Here is a 19,391-nt window from a genome sequence, read left to right as displayed (position 1 = left end):
AAGGTAGGATTCTCTGCCATCCTGCTACAGAGAACTGTGGAAGACCAGAGGGGATGCTGCTCTGCTGAAGCCAGGATGGGGTTTTGTGTTTGCTTGTTTTTAATCCATGGGGAAGTGGGGATAGAGGCAAGGGCTTAGTCTGGTAAAGGATCCAAGGCTGAAGGGATCCAGGAAGGGATTCTGGCAGAAAGGGGTTCCCGTGTCGGCCTCCTGGATAAGCAGTCTGTAAGAAGCCTCTGGATCATTTCAGCCTGGCATCAACGCCAGAACTGGCACCAGAATTCAGGATGCCAGAAAGGTTGCTGGCATTTTCTGGGGGGCAGAGCCTCACTCTTCCATATTATCCAGATTCCTTTCGAGAGCAATTCTTCTTGAGACAAGCGGAAGCAGAAGGAGGACTGGTTTCTTCAATGGGGAGGCTCACAGCTCTGCAACAGAACAGGAGGGCTGGGGGTAACCCAAGAGGCTTTAGTCAGGAAAGCCTTTTAGGATTTTTATTGTGGCAGGCTGACTTGTTTTGTTGTTGCTTTTTTTTGTTGTGATCATTTTTAGCTGTTTTGCAAGCTGCCTTGTTGTGAAACTACACCCCCCCCCCTCCTTAAAAGCAGAATATAAATATGTAAAAACAAGCGATAAATGGGGACAAAAAATTCTGGAGCTGTCAGATACTACCATCTTAGGATAACCCTTGAAGATCAAAGTGTATGACTCTTGGTTGTATGAACAGCCCCCACCCCATTGGACACAGGCACTATTACTTGGCCATCAGTAAGCTAACTGTTCCCAGAGGGCTGTGGGATTTGGGGTGTGTGGTTTGTTTTGTTTGTTTGTTTGTTTTTGGTCATAACTGCTTGTTTGTCATTGTTACCATAGCTGGTTTTCTGACCCAGGCATTAGACACTGTGCAGCTCATGTATTTAAAGCATGTGGCTTCCCCCAGATAATATTGGGAACTGTAGTTTAACCCCCCCCAATGGAACTACAATTTCCAGCATGCTCAACAAACTACAGCCCTCAAGGTTCTTTGGAAGAAGCCATGTGCTTAAAGGTAGGATGTGTGCCACAGTTAAAACAGTGTATTTGTTGTGTAGGCGGGCAGTCTTAAAACAAAGACCAAACATGCTTTCTGTGGAACTGCAGTTTCAGCCATGTCCCTTCAGGGCAATTCCTTGCCTACTGCCTTCACAAAGGCTGAGATCCAGTGCTTCTAGGGTGCTCTCCAATGGCTGTGAAGAAATGGTGGCCATCTTAACTGAGGGCACCAAATGGCTGCTTTGCTCAGCAACAGAGAAGTGGTAGGCTGGGGCTTGTGTCTTGAGGTTAAGTAGGGAGTCTGCTTAAGCAAGGAAATTAAGGTGGACACTGATAATTTGTGCCTTTCTTTAGAGCTTGGTGCCTCTTCACCAGGAGCTACTCCTCCAGCTGAGATTAGGGACAGGAGTGGGTTTTTTGAGGTGGTAACACCTTGGGCTACATGCAGCCACAATATAAATAAATGGACTGTTATCCTGATGGAAAGATGTGCAAAGCTATTCATTAGTTTGGAAAAGCCTTTGGCTTTCTGAAATACCTAAGGAATGACAGCATTGAAAAAGGAACATCCTTTGGGGGGGGGGGTTGTAGCTGCTCTTAAAAAGCATCCATCAGAAGGCCAGACTAAACAGCTCCTTCTTACAATGGGGGCGACAGTAATGATAGCGATATACCAGACAATGGCACATTATTGGGGCTTTCACAGACACTGTGGTTTCTCCCTTCAAAGCAGACTGCACTGCTGTCCCTAATCCACCTAGATGTCCCATTGTCAGGAAACCATCTCCCCCTTTCTCCTGAGCACTCAAGACTGCTAAATGTAGTTGCCGGGAAAGAACCTTTTGCCCTGGGGACTGGCTGCCTTGGCACCTATTGGACAGCACTCATGGCGTCATTGTGGGCAGATACGCCACAAGTCAATTCCCCTGCCCTTGCGCCATTTTGAACAGCCCATCTATTTACCAGCTGCTGCTGCTGCTGCTGGAACCTGTGAATTTTCCAGCACTTGCTACCATTTTCACGGGTGGAAGGTGGGAAATAGCATTGCCCTCACTTTGCAGGGTGACACCAGGGCTGCATGCCAACCATGTGTTTAAAGCATGTCCCTCCAGAGACTCCTAGGAACTGTAGCTTATCCCTCATAGAGCTATAGTTCCCAGCTCCCTTAGCAAGCTACAGTCCCCAGGATACTTGGGGGTGGGAGTACATGTTTTAAATGTGTGGCGTGTGTGCAGCCAAGATTTCCCCTCTTCCATTGTGACTGGAAGAAGGTGGCTGTGTTCCTGCAGGCAGCACTCACAGAAGAGCAAGTGGGAGACAGGCAGGAGCAATGAGTTGCAAACCTGACATGCCATTTTGCTGCACCAGACTCCTCTGGAACAGGTTGGCTTGTGGAGATGTCACCTTGTACCGTATTGGCCTGAATATAAGCCTCAATTTTTGCCAAATTTCGACCTTGAAAAGTTAAAGTGTGGCTTATATTCGTGATCTTACAGTGTGCAGCCAGTAGCATGGGGCAAACAGTGCCAGGAGCGCAGCAAATCGGTGCCTGCCCCGTATGTAGTCCCCCATCCTCTCCCCCGAGGCCAGGAAGGGGGAGAGTGAGGAAGGGGAAAGACCGCCAACAACACAGCTCCGCTCCCCCCCACCTAGTATGCAGCCAGAAGCAGCAAGGAAGTGACTGGCTTATATTTGGGCATTTTTTCTCTCTCTCTCCCCCCCCCCCCCCCAGTTTTAAAGGCACAGCTTATATTTGGGGGTGGCTTATATTTGTGCCAATATGGTAACAATAGTTTTGGGGCTCAGTGTTGCAAACTTCCTAGGAGAGGGAACCATAGCTCTGGGGGCAGCACACCCAATGGAAGCTGTTCCATTAGGACAAACGGAGCACTGCCTCACCAACCTCCCTCTTGATTCCTTCAAGCTCACTTTCTTTCTTCCTGCCCACTTCCTCCTCCTTGGTCCCCGTGCTGCCCTTGCAGAACTCAGCAGGGAGGAGCACTGTGGATAAGGATAAAACGAGAACCATTTGGCTCTGGCTGCCCTTGTCTCCAGCTCCCCCTACAGGTGGCCTCCCTGCTTTTCCCCAGTCCCTATGGTCACCAGCCACCACTGAGATCACCTGCTTTGGGTGCAGAAGGCCCCAGGTTCAACCCCCCTGCACCTCCAGGCAGCCGGCACCAGAGAAGACCCTGCTTCTTTGCCTGAGGACCTGGGGAGCAGACAGTCCTGGGCTAGCTGGATGAATAGTTCAGCCTAGTATTAGGCAGATTTCCTTTGTTCCCAGTTCTTGCCCTGTCTTACTGGGGTTTCCTGCTGGGCAGTTTCCTAGGCCAGTGGTTCTCAAAGGGCGCAGCAGGAGAGGATGGCAAACGTGGCAGGAAGATTCTAGGACAATCAAATAAACGTTTAAACATTTCAGTGTAGTATAGTATGAAAATATTTTTATTTTCAGAATATGGATAGAGTTTAATTTCCCCCCAAAATGAGAGCATCAAGAGATACTGTGGACAATCCTGGTTGTGATCCGGTGTCACCATTCAGAGTGCTGGAGAATGGCATTGTCTATTCTTCTACAGTTCTCCACAACATTTTGTTGCGAACATGTGAATGATCAGAAAAGAGAAAGGCTCCTTTGTGTTGATGAGGAGACGAGAGCTTGACTGTCTCAAATTAGACCTCGTATAAATGAGATCACCCGGCAAAAGCAAGTTCACACCTCTCACTGAGTTTGTCTACATACTTAAGGTACATACGTAAGAGGCTCGTTTATAGTTATATTTTGGGAGCAGTTCATGTTCTTAGGTAACCTGCTTTGTTCTTATACTTTCTGATGCTCCGTGATCATATAATAAAGTAGTTGTGTTCTGTGTTGTATAAATTGAGCCCTGATCGGAATTGCTCCTTTTTTGTTTTTCCAATGTATTTCTTACCAATTAAAAAATCAATGTGGCCCGAGAAAGTTTTTATTCAGAAATCATGGTCCTGAGGAAACAGCTTGAGAACCACTGGCCTAGGCAACTGGTGCTTCTGTAGCCACACTGCCAGGCTCTGGGCATCTCTGAAGGCCATGCCTGGACAGATGGGGAGAGGGGTGTGTTGATGTGGAAACCTCTGGATTTTGCATGTGGCTGCAGTGTAGCCTCCCATGCATAGGGAAGGGTGTAATCCATGGTTCCTACCCTGAAAGGCTGCCCACAATGGAATGTGGCCTCTGGGGCTGGAAGAAGATGTCCCCCCCACCTCCTTTGTAGGCTGTGGCCTCTGAGCACATGCAGGCACTGAACAAGAGGAAGAGAGGGAGGCCCCTGGGAGGCATCTCTCCTGCCGGCTTGTGCACAATGGAGATAGAGCATTTGGATGGTTTGTTTGGACCATGCTGAACCAGGGTCGGCAGGGCTGCCACCTGGCCAGCTGCAGCCCTCTGCCTGGAAGCACTCCTCGCCTCTCTGGCTGACCCTGTTCTCACCAATGGCATGGTGGTGCTCAGCACCGAGCATGCTTCCCTGGGTTTTGTCCTGGCCCAGTCCTGGCTCCGTTGCAACGCAAGCTCCTCAGGTCTGCTTCCCCGCCCCTACCGCGGCCACTCCGCTACCCCACATTTGCTGCTTTCAATGGAGCCGCTCTAGATGTGAGCAAGCGCCACTTGCCCAGAGCTGCCTCTGCAGCCGGCAGGCCGCTTTCTCATGCTCCAGTAATTCAGAAGCGGCTTGGCGGAGCCCTTTTGAGCCCTCCCCAAAGAATCATCTGCCGGATTCAAGGAAATTAATGCCTTCCTCCCATCGTCTCCTGTGTCTCAGCACCCTCACAAGAACATAGGAAGAGCCTGCTGAGTCAGGCCAGTGGGTCATCCAGCCCAATACCCTGTTCTCACAGGGCCCAACCAGGGGGGCCTCTTTTGGGAAATCCGAGCGCAACAGCCCTCTCTCAACCTGCAGTTCCCATAAGCAGGGATTCAGAGGCATAACACCTCCAACAGTGGAGGCAGAGCATAGCTACTATAGTCATGGCCGCCTCCATTAATTTATCTAAATCCCCTTTTAAAGGCTGGCCGCTTTCACTGCTTCCTGTAGCGGCGAGTTCCACAGTTTAATTATGTGACACATGAAGGGCTCTCAAATGGCTACTGGGCACAATGGGGCATAGCACCAAAGCGCAGGAGCATTCTTCCGTCCTGCGGCATTCAGAAGAATTGTCTCCAACTGCAGTGGCAGAGCAAAGCCATCGTTGCTAGGAGCCACTGATAGCCTTGTCCTGCATGAAATTGTCTACTGCTTAACGCCATCCAAGTAGGTGGACATCACTATGTCCTTTGTGAACGAATGCCGTTGTTTGAACTATTTGCTGGGTGAAAAAAGGACTCTTTCTTTAACCTTCCAACATCCCGCTTCACTTGATGTCCCTCATATTAGGAGACAGAGAAAAGGAAAAAAATCTTATCCCAATCCACTTTCTCTGCAACATACATAATTATAAGCCCGTCTGTCCTGTCTCCTTTCACTCTGCTTTTCTCTAAACAAAAAAGCCTCAAATGTTATTATCTTTTCTCATAGGGGAGTTGCTCCATCCTGCTGATTATTTTGGCTGCCCTTTTCTGAATCATTTCCAGCTCTACCTTACTGCTTTTGAGATGAGGCATCCAGAACTGTGAACAGTATCCCAGGTGCGGCTTGCACCACAGATTTGTACAATGGTATTATTGTTCTAGCAGTGGTGGTGGTGAAGCCTCACGTGGTTTGGTCCGCAGTGGTCCCCACCTGCTACATAGGGCGCAATTTAAGCAGTTTGGCTTGGCCCTTTCACCTCGTCCTCGTACGGCCTCACCAAAGGAGAGATGGTGGACTTCTCCACATGTATTTTTCCGTAGGGATATAAGGCAGCAGCTATTTCCATTCACAACCATCACTGTTTTGTTCCACTGCAGTTTGGTGCCTGCCAAATACGACGTTATCCATCTCATTGCCTGCTATTTAATGTAATTCACCTAATTATTTATGTAAGCTGTGCATTTAATGTAATGAATGACGTAATTAATTCCACACCATTCCTTTCTATGCAAAGGCCACTTAGTTCAATGCTAAGGATGCACAATTTAAATGGGAACCCCCCCCCCCCCACTATAATTTGTGGACTTTAACCCCAACAGCGAAAACCAGTCAGTGTTCACCGGAATAGTTTCTTTTCTGCTGGACAAGAAATCAAACTTTAGCAATTTTTGAGTCTGTTTCCATTTTCATCAGGGTTCTCCCAACTTCCTGATTTCTCTGCTTCCCTTCTCTGCAACCTGCACTTGCTTCTTTCCCTTTGCCTGCTTCCTTGCAGAAGGCAGCTCTTGTCTGGGGTGAGGGGAAACCTGCCTTGCGGCTCATTGCATGATGCTGAGATGCTTCGGGGTGATTGTAGGTGAGGTCTGGCATTGCCGGTCTAAGCAGACTGGTTGTCTCGCTGGCATCTCCCTGCCCAACCCATCCAAACTCTGCACCACCCCATGTCTTCCCAGATCAATGAATTTCCCCTCCCCCTTATCGCCAGGGCTGTCAAAGGCAGGTGTGTTTACTTTCTGTTGTAATTGTTCTTGAAGTTGTCACACTGACCTGGTTCCACTGCTTCCCTGGTATTGAGAGGGATGGTTGTGCCCATCTCAGAGCCAGGTGCCTCCCAGAGAGGAGGGGTTGAGCTGGCAGATAATGAGGGCCCATGGCAGGGCCTAGAACATGGTCCATTGCCATCGTCATCAGTAATAATATTCATGTTTATTTGTCTATTTGTTGATTTCTTTTATTACAGCATTTCTATCCGTCTTTATGCCAGGGAGTTTAAGGTGGCATAAATGTTTCTCCCACCCACCCGATTTCCATTTTACCCTCACAACAACCCTGTGAAGTAGGTTAGGCTGAGATATAACAGCTGGCCCAAGGCCAGCTAGTCAGCTTCATAGTTGAGCAAGGATTTCTCTGCTTTCCCAAGCTTCAGAAAACAGTAAGCGTAATTATCAAGGGGGTGGAGCAGCTCTCTTACAAACGAAGGTTGCAGTGTTTGGAACTTTTTAGTTTAGAGGATAATGACAGGAGTTGGGGACATCCAATGTTGAAAGATTCAGGGTGGATAAAAGAAAGGATTCTTTGTGTGGTGCATAGCTATGGCCACCAGCCTAGGTGGCTTTAATAGAGAATTAGACACATTCATGGAGGTAGAGGGCTTTCAATGGCTGCTAGCCATGATGGCCAGGCTGTGCCTTCATAGCGGGAGGCAGTAATGCTTCTGAATATCAGCTGCTGGAAACCACAGGAGGGGAGAGCGGCTCTTGAGCTCGAATCCTGTTTGCAGGTTTCCCACAGGCATCTGGTCACCGACTGTGAGAACAGGACGCTGGACTAAATGGGCCACTGGCCTGACCCAGCAGGCTCTTACTAGGTTCTTAGGTTTCTATCCCAGCACCTCACCACTATGCTACTCTGGCTATCAATATATGGTGCTTTCCCCAAGTGCACGTCATGTGGATTACCTTGGCATGCCTTACAACTGCAGTACTGCAGGTAGGCCAGTGTTCGTTTTTAAGAGGTTTTAAAATCCCAGCCCCTTCCCATCTATAAAATTCCAACTCAAGAAGATGTAAGTTGGATAAAGTTCGCGCAGAGTGAAAATACCTATCCTATCAGAAGCCCTTTTTTTTCTTTTTAGTGACTCCTTTGAACAGTTTCTTCCTACAAACTAAAGAAACTACGCACCAAGTTTCCATTTTCTGGACTGGTGAGCCACTGTCTGATGTAGACTGATGGATGATTTCCTGCCCAAGCTCCAAAATATATAACTTAATAAGCTTTAAGATGTGTCACTTGATCTGCTTTGCATGTCCTGGCTGGCATCTCTGTAAAGCACAAAGTCTCACAGGAACACATCTCACACTGCCAGATTCAGAGATCTTTAAAAAAAATAAAAAAATAAAAAATCCTGGCATGGCGAAGCTTTTATCTAAAATATAAGGCGGAAGAACATAATGTTTGCATCTGAGATTTGGACTTACTAAGGACACAGGCCAAAAACCTCATTTAATGAGTGATGGGGGAGGTGAGCAAGGAGGTACTGGGCTGGTTCCAAGGTGAAGTTAAGGATGCTAATTGTACCTTCAGACACCTGAGTGAAGCCAGTCAAGTGCTTAAATTGCTTTAGCCTTGTGGAACACTAAAGCCATTTAAACAAAAACAAAAGAAAATCCTTCCAGTAGCACCATAGAGACCAACTAAGTTTGTTATTGGTATGAGCTTTCATGAAGAAGTGTGCTACTGGAAGGAATTTTTTTGTTTGTTTGTTTCGAATACGGCAGACCAACACAGCTACCTACCTGTAACTAAAGCTGTTTGTTTGGTAAAAATGATCCAGGGGAATAATGATCAGAACAGTGGGTTAGGGAGAGACCCCTCCATGTGCAAAACTTAGAGGCAAGGTAATAAGATATGTAGGAACCCACCAGGAGCTGCTTTTGTGGGGGCTCTGAGCTGTGGTTGTGTCAGACCCCTCCAGCCCTCGGTGCTTTCCTTTTGAGTCCTCATGGATTCAGTTTCATTGGCGCGAACCATGCATCACATTGTGAACCATGCAAACACATTGCAAACTCTGCCTAGTGCAAAACTTTCAACAGTGGCTTAAACTCAGCTGGCAGGATTAGCCCTGAAACTTACAGAGTTATGCTGAAGGCATATGAGCATGTACAGAATACATCTCTCTTGCCCCTGGGTCATTCGTTCATTGATTGATTGACTCCAGTTAATTGCTTGTTGCTTTTCAGGTCAAGTCTCTCTCAAAGCATTTTACAGAGAGGAATAGGAAGGCTTTTTGACCCCACAGCTCTGGAATTCGCTTCTAGCTGACCTGCGTAAAGTTGCCACATTTCAGGATTTCAGAATGGCCTTGAATAGCCACTTGTTCTCACAAGTGTTATTCCCTTTGCTTTACTGTACTCCTTTTGCTTGACGGATTTGCTAAAAGTGTCTTTTGTTTCCATGCTAGATATGTACGTGCTGTTCCTGGTTATATCAGTGTTATGATTGTTTTGAAAGTTTTGTATTGCATTTTCTTTTATCACTGTTTAAAAGTTGCATTTTTATTTGTGTGCAGGTTGCCTTGAAAGTATTCTGATCATAACAGTGATCTATACATATTTTTAAATAAAAGCAATAGACTCTCAGGCAGAATAAGAAGCAGTGCCCTGGGGTTGTATCCAGTGCAAGTTCTACTCAGAATACAGTGGTACCTCAGGTTAAGAACTTAATTCATTCTGGAGGTCCATTCTTAACCTGAAACTGTTCTTAACCTGAAGCACCACTTTAGCTAATGGGGCCTCCCGCTGCTGCCACGTGATTTCTGTTCTCACCCTGAAGCAAAGTTCTTAACCCGAGGTACTATTTCTGGATTAGCGGAGTCTGTAACCTGAGCTGTATGTAACCTGAAGCGTATGTAACCCGAGGTACCACTGTAAACTTGTTTAGATTAATGGACATGACTAACTTACATGCATTACAATAGTAATAACAGCTTATTATTTATATGCCGCCCATTTGACTGGGTTGTCCCAGCTACCCTGGGTGGCTCCCCCCAAAAATGATAAAAACACAATACAACATCAAACACTAAAAACTTGTTTTAAATGGGTCTGTTCTGAGCACCGTTGGAAACTACCCCTGGTTTGCTCATAAAACTAAGGCCTGGCTTCTTTAAGAAACTAGATGGTCAAACAAACCATGGCTTGTTTCCCTAGAGTTTGTTTTGTTTTCTGGCCACTCTTACCTTGTGAACTTTGTAGCTTGGTGAGCATCTGGGGTGGTGCACCAAACAAACCATGGTTAAAGGAAGGGCATAGTTAAAGCAGAGCAAGGTTCATAAGCAAACAACAAGCCACAGCTTCAGGTCATGTCTGTTGGCAGTAAACAAACCATGGTTAGGCCACTGGGCAGTGTCCACACATAGTACAAAACCAAGGTTTAAGGAGCCATAACTTAGTGTTATGTGTGAGCTGAGACCACCGAGCCATGAGAGATGCTGAATTAGACTACTGAAATTGTCTTAAGGAGAGTCAGCAGGGAAAGTTTTTAGGCCTTCGTGACTGCATAAGAAGGTAACAAGGGCCCTGTTGCATCACAGCCAAAGAGGACTTGTCTAGTAGTCCCTCATCCTGTTCTCACAGTGGCCAATCAAATGTCCTAATGGGAGGTGTGAAAGCAGGACCTCTGTGCAACAGCACCTCTCCCCACTTGTGATTCCCAGCTGGGGATGGGGCTTGTTTCTTGTCTGTGCTCAGCTAACGCTCGTGGTTTTTTTGTCATGCCGCTGGGATAGTTCCAAAATGCAGTTTGCATTAGAGCAGGGGTCAGCAAACCTACCGCGTCTCGGGCTGGTGTCTCCAGCTCCGATCACGGAGTGGGCCGGAGGGTGGGGGAGCGCATGCCTATATGCACGTGCACATGCTATTTCCGGCGCACTTCCGGGTCGGAGGAGCACAAGCTATTTCCGGTGCTCCTCCGACCCGGAAGTGGGCAGCCGTGCAGTGCAGCACCGGTAAGAGCGGGCGGCAGCAGCAGGCGGTGAGGGTCGCTGCGGGCCGGATAAACAAGTCCTGCAGGCCTTATCCAGCCCGCGGGCCTTAGTTTGGGGACCCCTGCATTAGAGGTACCTCTCAGCCCATCACAAAAAACATTGTTAGCGATCTCAGTTCTATTGTTGAGATCTGATCTGCCAAGCTTGAAAATGTCTTCATTGATCTCTGCTCTGCTGCCCCATACCTGCCTATGAAAAACGAAGTGCCACTGAATTCTGTGCAACTTACTTCTGAGAAAGTGGCATATTTGTTAAACAGATAGATTGGTTTAAGAACTATTCAAAGCCTAAAGCATGCAGCCAGATAATGATGGAAATGGAAAGGTGGAGTTTTTTTTATGAAAGGTATTTGAGTGGGGTGTTAATACTACTGTTCCTTCATTGAGGAACTGAGAATCTTTTTAAAAAGAATCTTAGAGGGTAATTCCAAACCTTTCTACTCAGAAGTGAGCTCTGTGAAAAGTGGCATATTTGTTAAACAAATAGACATTGGTTTAACGACAGAGCTCTTCAAAGGCTTTAACATGCAGCCAGGTAACAATGGGGAGCAAGGAACACAGAGAGTTCTGATGTACGTTTAAGCAAATCGGTTTGGACGGAAACCAGAAAAGCAGTTACAAGAAGTGCGGCAGCTTATTTTCAATCTCTTTCCTAATAATCCCAAACATGCTATTTCTCTTAAGCAAGTGCCACACACTAGGTCAACATATTTACTAAGCTGTCCACTGTGACTTTAAGGTCACACCAGTTCCTGCTTATTACCACCAGTTCAGATACCGGGGGGGCTGACTTATGTCGCATGTGCATGATGTCATGCACACATGACATTGGGAGGAGGCCCAATGCAGAGCCAGTGTGGCAGGGCTTCCTCGCTTGTGCTCAGGAGGAGTCAGCCACTGAACCACACTGCATTTGTCATCCTCTGCCCCCTCAACATCGAGGAGGGCTTGCCCCCTGCCAGCAAATATTGAGGGGTCAAAGACCCTTTCACCCCTAGGAGTTGGTGCACCTGATTAGAGTACAGTGGTACCTCCGGTTGCAAACAGTATCCGTTCTGGAGGTCCGGCTGCATCCTGAGGAATTTGCAACCAGAGGACCACTTCTGCGCATGCGTGTGGCGACATTTAGCACTTCTATGCATGCGTGTGGCATGTAGAGCACTTCTGCTCATGCACACGGGGCGAAACCCAGAAAAATACTTCTGAGTTTGCCGTGTTCGCATCCCGAAGTTTACGTATCCAGAGGGATATGTAAGCGGAGGTACGCCTGTATGTTCAAACTTAGGGGAGGGTGTTGCCCCATTGTGCACCATTTTACCCTTGCTTACATGGAACTGCATTTACCATATTGCTGCCAACACAGTTTGGATTCTGGAGCTCCTTACAATCCCTTTGTTAAAACAATAAACAAAACAAAAAACCCCACCTCTTTGAACAATTTGGTATCATCAGCACATATGCCGCCTCATAGCTCACCCCCAACCCTGGATCATTTACGAAGAAGTTAAAAAGCACAGGTCCCAATATTGATCCTTAGGGGGCTTGGCATTTTACATCCCTCCATTAGGAGAAATGACCATTTATTCCTGCTCTGTGCTTCATTTTGCTTAAGTAGTTACTGATCCATAAGAGGACTTCTCCTTTTATCCCATGACTGCTAAGCTTACTCAGGAGTCTTAGGTGAGGTAGTGTATCAAAAGCTTTTTGAAAGTCTGAGGACACAGTGTTGACTGGATCACCTCTATGCGCTTATTGAAGCTATCAAAGAACTCTAAAAGGTTAGTGAGAGTGGTCTGCTTCAGTGCAGTGGATCTTCTATGTTTTTTATGATTCTATCGTTAATAATGCATACATCCAGTTTCCCAGAGCAGATGCTAAATTGGCCACTTCTCTCAGGTGCGGAAGCTGTTCTTAAAGGCAAGATACAGAGTTTTGTTAGAAGCTCAGCAAATTCACATCTGAATTCTTAAATAACTCTTGCATGAATGCCATCTGGACCCAGTAATTTGTCAATTTAAAATTTGTCAATAAGGGTGCATTTTACACTGTGGAGACAGATGCAAAGAGTTCATTCAGCTTCTCTAAAATCTCCTTTTCCTCCTTGAGCACTCTTTTCACTCCGGTGTCATCTGAAGGTCCAACCACCTCTCTAACTTGTCCCCCGCTACTAACATGTCTAAATAATTTTTATGTTGTGAGTCTTTATTTTTAGCCATATGCTCATTGAAATCTTTCTTTGCACTCTTTATTGTCTGTCTCCATTTCTTTTTGCCAAATTCCACATTCCTTTTGTTCCCTCTTGGGCAAGATGTCCATTCTCTGAAGGAAGTCTTCTTACCTCTAATAGCTTCCTTGACTCTGTTCTAGCAGAGATTCTGATATAGTGGTTTCAAGCAGGACCAGAGCACAGCAAGCTCTCTCCTCACTTGGGATCCTAGCAGCTGGTATTCAGAGGCATACCACCTATGATGGTAGAGGGAGAACATACAGCTGTTGTGGCAAACAGCCACTGGTAGCTTTATTCTCCATGGACTTCTCTGATCTTGTTTTAAAGCCATCCGATTTGGTGGCCACCGCTACCTCTTGTTTGTGGACCGTACCTCAAGGTGCGCCTGGTGCATCAAAACCTTTCATGTTCATTCTGGGGGTGGGTGAGGATAATTTCTTGCAAATCTTCCTCTGCAATCAGTTTAAAATCTATTGGTTTTAAGCACAGCAGCCTGGCTCTGTCCTGGTTCAAGTAGAGCCCATCTTATTTTGCACAGGTCCATTTCATCTGAACACATTGCCCAGTGACTCAACAAATCATAACCTCTCCCTCAGATGCCACCACCCAGTGGCGTAGCGTGGGAGGTGCAGGGGGGGGCCGGCCGCACCGGGCGCAACATCTGGGGGGGGGCGCTCGCACTCGCAGCTCTCTGCCCCTACCTGGCTCACTCACTCTCTCTCACTGCAGTGCTGGCTGTGCGAATCCGATCCGAGCCGCCGGGTCGCTGCCCACTGTGGAGGGGAGGGTGCCAGGCGTGCGGTGCAGTGCGGAGAGAGAGCGAGGGACTATCTGGGGGAGGGACAGTGCAGCGGGGGGGGGCGTAAATTACTTGCCTTGCCCCGGGTGCTGACAACCCACGCTACGCCACTGCCACCACCTCATACATGCTTTGAGACTGCATTTCTGTGCCTGTCTAGCTGGTTCTGCACGTGAACACCAGAAGCACTCTGAGAAAGCTACCCTGAAGGTTCTGGCTACCAACCTCCTACCTAGCAGCCTGCTCCAGGGGCCAAAATTGTGGAAACCTTTTGGTAAAAATGTATTTCCAAGGTTTGATGGCTCATAACACCTGATTGGCTCTCTAAACACTCCTGCTCATTGGCTACATTCAAATGAAGGAAAGCTGCTGCATACCAACCTAAGCAAGTTGTGCCTCCCTTTTCTGGCTATTTGGCTATAACTTTTGATAGGATACAGATAATTGAACAAACCTTGCTGCATTACATTCTTCATTAAATATCTTTCCATTGATATATAATTTTATGGTATTACTCCAAAAAAGTGGCGTTGGCGAGCCATCAAACCTCAGAAATACACTTTCCCCAAAAGGTTTCCACAATTTTGGCCACTAGTGTATACTGTATTTTTCGCCCTATAGGACGCACTTTTTCCCCTCCAAAAATGAATGGGAAATGTGGGTGCGTCCTATGGGACGCATACAGGCTTCAGGAAGCTCTGCGCAACCCTCCGGGGGCCTGGCACCAAGCCGCGCCGGCCTCCAGAGGGTCGCGCAGAGCTGCCTGCCCTCCCGGGGTCCGCGCAGCTCTGCGCGACCCTCCGGAGCCTGGCACCAAGCCACGCCGGGCTCCGGAGGGTTGCGCAGAGCTACCTGCATTAGGAAGCCTCAGCGCGCCCGGGCTTCGCACAGCTGTCCACAAGCCTGGGTAGACCGGCACGGCTCCCTAGGCTTGCGGATAGCAGGCTCTTCTGGGGGCTGGGGTCGGGGGAAGCTTGGGCTTCCCCCACGCCAGCCCCGTGCCTGGGGGGAAAATTTTTTTTTTCTTTATTTCCCCCCCCCCCAAAAAAAAACTAGGTGCGTCCTATAGGGCGGTGCGTCCTATGGGGCGAAAAATACGGTACTTTGCTTCCTGGACAGCACAACTAGCATTTCCCCAACTCCCTAACATGGACCATGGCCACACACTACTCCTGAGCACTATCCACCAGGCTGTTTAGATCACCTAGGACATCTACAACTAGGGCAGGCCTGTTACGTTGCAATCTGCACACCCATCACAAACACAGGCTGTCTGTGTCCCTAATGGTGGGCTCCTTCCATTACTAGGAAAACTCCAGCCTCTGGAGGATAACCCTTGGCATGAGATGCTAACGACTTGCTCCCCCTCCCCGAAGAATGAGTTCCTTATGCTAAGGAATAATGTCTTCACCTGAGTTGATGCTCTCCTTCACCAAAACACTTGTTCTCCATGGCAGCAAGGAAGTTGTCAAACTGTGGGAGCCAGACACAAGCCATCACAACCCTAGAGGCCTCACCCAGCAGCCTCTGTGCCTCTCTCAGCTTCTCCAGGTCATCCACCCTTTGTGGCCTCGGGAGGAGCAATCTCATTCCCTGAAGACCAGAAGCTCATTGCACTGAGCACACATACACACACAACTTCTGTTCAGCGGACAGGTCACTGTACATGTGACATTCTGTGCAAAATAGCTCCCACGCCCCTATTGACTTTCCACCTGCATATATGTTTCTGTAGCTTATTGGGTTGATTTACCTGCAAGCCTGGGATTTGTTAGGACACCTTGAGGAGGAACTGCCTTCACATCTTTGCCCTGCTGTTGCACATAATCAGATGCTTAACTCACTTGTTACCTAGATGCTTTGTCGCTATACCCTTACTCTTTTGCTTATATGCTTTTGTTTTCACCTTAAAAATGCGATCTTTTTGACCCAAAAAAACCTGAAGTCTTAACACTGAGCTTCATCTACGCCTCTCTTCTACTTTTTTTATTCTAATCCATCTCTCCCACTAGCTAGGGCCAGACTGTGGAATGACCTATTAGTGGACTATTTACAAAATGCTTTCAAAACAGCCTCACACTGCACTTTGTAGTCCTGGCAATCGGGCTTGAAAGCACAGCAACACCCGAACCTCTTTGAACCTCTGGTTTTCTTGGAAATTCAAGGAGCAATCGGGGGGGGGGGGGGGAGAGAAGCAGCTTCCCCTGCACTTCTGTGACCTTCAGCTGATATGTGGGTGGGAGTGCACCATAGACCAGCAAAGGAACAACCAGGAGCTCATTTTAACCTCCTGATTGTTCCCTTGAAGCCCCAAAGGAAGGCTCCCTACTTCTGGCTCAGCACCTCCTCTCACAGCTACATTGCTCAGATGAAGGATCCAAGCCTGGGGCAACAGTTATATAGGTCCGACCAACCCCATAATAGGCTTCTCAAGGCACCTGGGCAGGTTGGGCTGGCAAAGCAGTAGTGTGGTCTCCGTCCATTGCAGGGGTTGTTCTGCTTGACCAGGCCAACCTGTTTGGACTACACCTCTGTTGCTCTGAGCAGAATTGCCCTGCCCTTTCCACTCAGTAGGTGGAGGGAGCTGGGGGCATACTCCTTGGGGGGCATGCAGAGTTTGTTTCTCTGAAAGGCTGCTCACCACCCAACCTGGAACCTATAAATTATCGTTGTTTATTTATCTTGTTCTGTTTCATTTATCTCAAAGCAGACATTGGCTGGCCACCTTTCATGCATGATCTAGCTGAGATCCCTGCATTGCAGGGGGTTGGAGCAGAGGGCCCTCAGGGGTCCCTTCCAACTCTTATGATTCTATAGAGCGATTAACAATTTTAAAAAATTATAAAAGCAACAATAAAAACATCAACAATGAAAACACAAGCCATTTAAAGTCCAATGCGGTTGCAGACTAGAATACGGGCCTCCTCTTAAAAGGCTTGTTGAAAAAAGGAAAGTCTTCAGTAAGGTGCAAAAAAGACAGCAGAGGGGGTCTGGTGCCTGTCTGATATGAAGCAGCCGGGAGATCCAAATGTTAGGTGCCACCAGGCTAAAGTCCCAATTCTTTCATTGTAGCGCATGGACCTCCTGATAGGTTGGCATCGCTGCAATGTATAATGATTGGGGATATAATCAGCAAGAGTGCATCTTAGGCTGCATTCACATGGCAGCTTACCCTGTTTTACTTATTTTCCCCTAACAGTTAGTATCTGCATTGTATTTGAGCTGCCACACGACTTCAAAGCGAGTTCTATAAATATGCTGGAATATAGTGCATGTTTAGTGCCTGATGTCACCCCCAACGAGGCCGTGGCTATTGAACTCCTGTGTGTCCTCTTCTTCCTCCTCGCAGAACCATCAGCACCGGAGGAGCAGCAGCACCTGCCAAAAGGGAGAGGTCATCGTGGGCACACCGAGGACTCTGAAGACAAACCCGCTGGCTGCCACCTGCCTTGCTCTGCCTTGCTTCTGGACGACGCACCCCCCACCCCCTCTCAGAAAACCTTCCCTCTCTGCCATGGGGGTTCTGTGAGCCCCAAGAATCTGCTTGAGGCCTGGCTTCCGGTGCTACCCTCCCCAGACCATGTGGTGGTCACTCCTCCGAGGCCCACCGCTCCTTTCCCCCTTTCTGCAAGTGACCGAAGTTGCCACCGGCTGGGAGGCCCGCCTGGCGCTGTGGATCCTCAGCTTTGCCTCAGCCGTGGTGCAGATGGAGAGCCAGGCGTACTCTCCCACCGTCAACACGCACTATGGGAAGCTGCGGGGCGTGCGGGTGCCCCTGCCTAGCGAGATCCTGGGGCCCGTGGACCAGTACCTGGGGGTCCCCTACGCAGCGCCCCCCATCGGGGAGAAGCGGTTCATGCCCCCCGAGCCACCCCCCTCCTGGTCGGGGATCCGCAACGCCACGCACTTCTCCCCGGTGTGCCCGCAGAACATCCACACAGCCGTCCCCGAGATCATGCTGCCGATCTGGTTCACCTCGAACCTGGACATTGTGGCCACTTACATCCAGGACCCCAATGAGGACTGCCTGTACCTCAACATCTACATCCCCACTGAGGATGGTGAGTCCCCAGCGGGGTTGCCTCCAGGAGACGCGGCGGCTCTCTGTTTCTCGGTGGTTGGTCTCATGCGGTTACAGCATGCCAGCGTTGACCCCCTTCCCTTCCTGCTCCTCCCTCCCCGGCCGCCCAACGCATGTCTGTCTGTTTGTGGAGATGCTTCTCTCTGCCCACGCTGCTTGCATTGTGCCCTCCTCCTGGCTGACATTTTTTCTCCCTGTTCCTTCTCTCTCTCTCTCTCTCTCTCTCTCTCTCTTTTTGCCGCGTACACTCCTTTCTCTCTGTCTCATACGTGCTGTGCCTCTGCCCATCATGCCCCTCTCCTGCCATGGCATCCTCATCCTCATCACGGCCTCCTCTCTTGTGTTGCAACAACAACAACAAAACAAAAACAAAGAAAACTCTCTGGCTGACTGCAGATCTTCATGGCGAGTGGCTGGTTCCCGGGCACCCAGGTTCGGCCAGGTTCGGCCCTGAGTTTGGTTTCGGGTTCCCTCCTTCCTGTTCTCTTTCTCTTTCTCTCTCCCCCCCCCCCCTTTTCTGAGGTTTCATGTGCTGTTATTCAGGGAGTAGGGACTGTCTCTCTTTTTCTCCCTCTCTTCCCTTTCCTACTTTCTCTCTCTTTCTCTTTCTTGCTGGGACAGCATTGCTTCTGAAACTCCCCAGAAACCAAGGCTGAGTTGCAGGACTTCCCTCTCTCTCTGGTGCCACTGTTAGTGACAAGGACTTGCATGGGGGGGGGGGCACAAGGGGGCCTGGCCCTTTGTGGTGAGGCTGGGTGCCCTTCTGCTTTAACCCTTCCTTTCCAGGGGGTTCTCCTTCTTCCAACCGTAAGTAGCACAGCATGGAAAGGACCTTTTTTCAGCCTCACCACAAGGGGAGGGGAAGCCCAGCCATAGAGACATTGGGGAAGGCAGGGCGGGGGGGGGGCTTTTGTCTGTACAGAGCAGCACTGGGGAGGGCTGATGACCCCTTCCCCCCCCATGGGTGAGGTGGCAGCTTCCTGCTTAGCGTGCCCTCCCCTCTTCCCCCCCCCCAGCTCACTTTTTCTTGGCTCCAGAGTTTTTCTCCCAGAGCAGCAGCAACCCCCACCCTGAATTTCCCCCCCTCCTTCCTCCTGCGGTCAGTCCCAAGGGTGGGGGGAGGGAAAGGCTGCGGGTGGAGGGGGGACAGGGTGTGGGTGGTGGGGGACCGGTGGGGTTACAATGAGGCTGGATTGCATGCCTGCGCCGTCCGCTGGAGCCTCCTGTTATTTTGTAGTCTTTTATTCATTTTACAGTAAAACGGATTTCCAAGGAATGCGCCCGAAAACCCAACAAGAAAATATGTAGGAAAGGAGGTAGGTAGCGAGCCGGGGGGGCGGGGCTGGCAAGAGGGGCGCAGAGAGAGGCAAGAGAGAGGGAGCGAGCGCGAGGGGGCGCCTGGCCTGCCCCATCCACAGCAGCGTTCCCCCCTCCTCATTCTCTGGGAGGGAGGGGGAGGGCCCTCCTCTGGAGCTCACAGGGGAGGGGATCTGTCTGTCTTTCTGTCCGTCCATCTTCTGTTGGGAGGGAGGCGGCTCCCCCTTGGAACACCCCACTCTCTCCCTTCGCCGTTCCCACTCTGATCAGGGCTGGTCTTCCTAGTGATGCAAAGCTGCCCTGTAGGTGTGGGCTGCCTGTCATCTGGGGAGGGGAGGGGCCTTC

General features: G+C 49.2%; 1 protein-coding gene across 6 annotated transcripts in view; it reads left to right on the top strand.

Annotated features, from left to right (window-relative positions):
• The window catches only part of NLGN3 (neuroligin 3), a 64,365-nt gene that overhangs the window by 15,533 nt on the left and 29,441 nt on the right, over nt 1-19,391 (top strand). For 4 of the 6 annotated variants that reach the window (XM_083422457.1, XM_083422454.1, XM_083422456.1 and 1 more), the window contains exon 2: nt 16,998-17,709. In XM_083422457.1, the coding sequence (XP_083278583.1) occupies nt 17,229-17,709 (481 nt within the window). In that variant the 5' untranslated portion in view covers nt 16,998-17,228. Of the gene's footprint in view, nt 1-16,997; nt 17,710-18,985; nt 19,046-19,391 lie in introns of all 6 variants that reach the window. The other 2 variants (XM_083422455.1, XM_083422452.1) reach the window with 1 other exon arrangement.

This window comes from Podarcis tiliguerta, assembly GCF_965153285.1.
Source record: "Podarcis tiliguerta genome assembly, chromosome: Z".
Lineage (NCBI taxonomy): Eukaryota > Metazoa > Chordata > Lepidosauria > Squamata > Lacertidae > Podarcis > Podarcis tiliguerta.
Note: the sequence above shows the minus strand (reverse complement) of the source record. Positions and strands in the feature narration are given on the sequence as shown.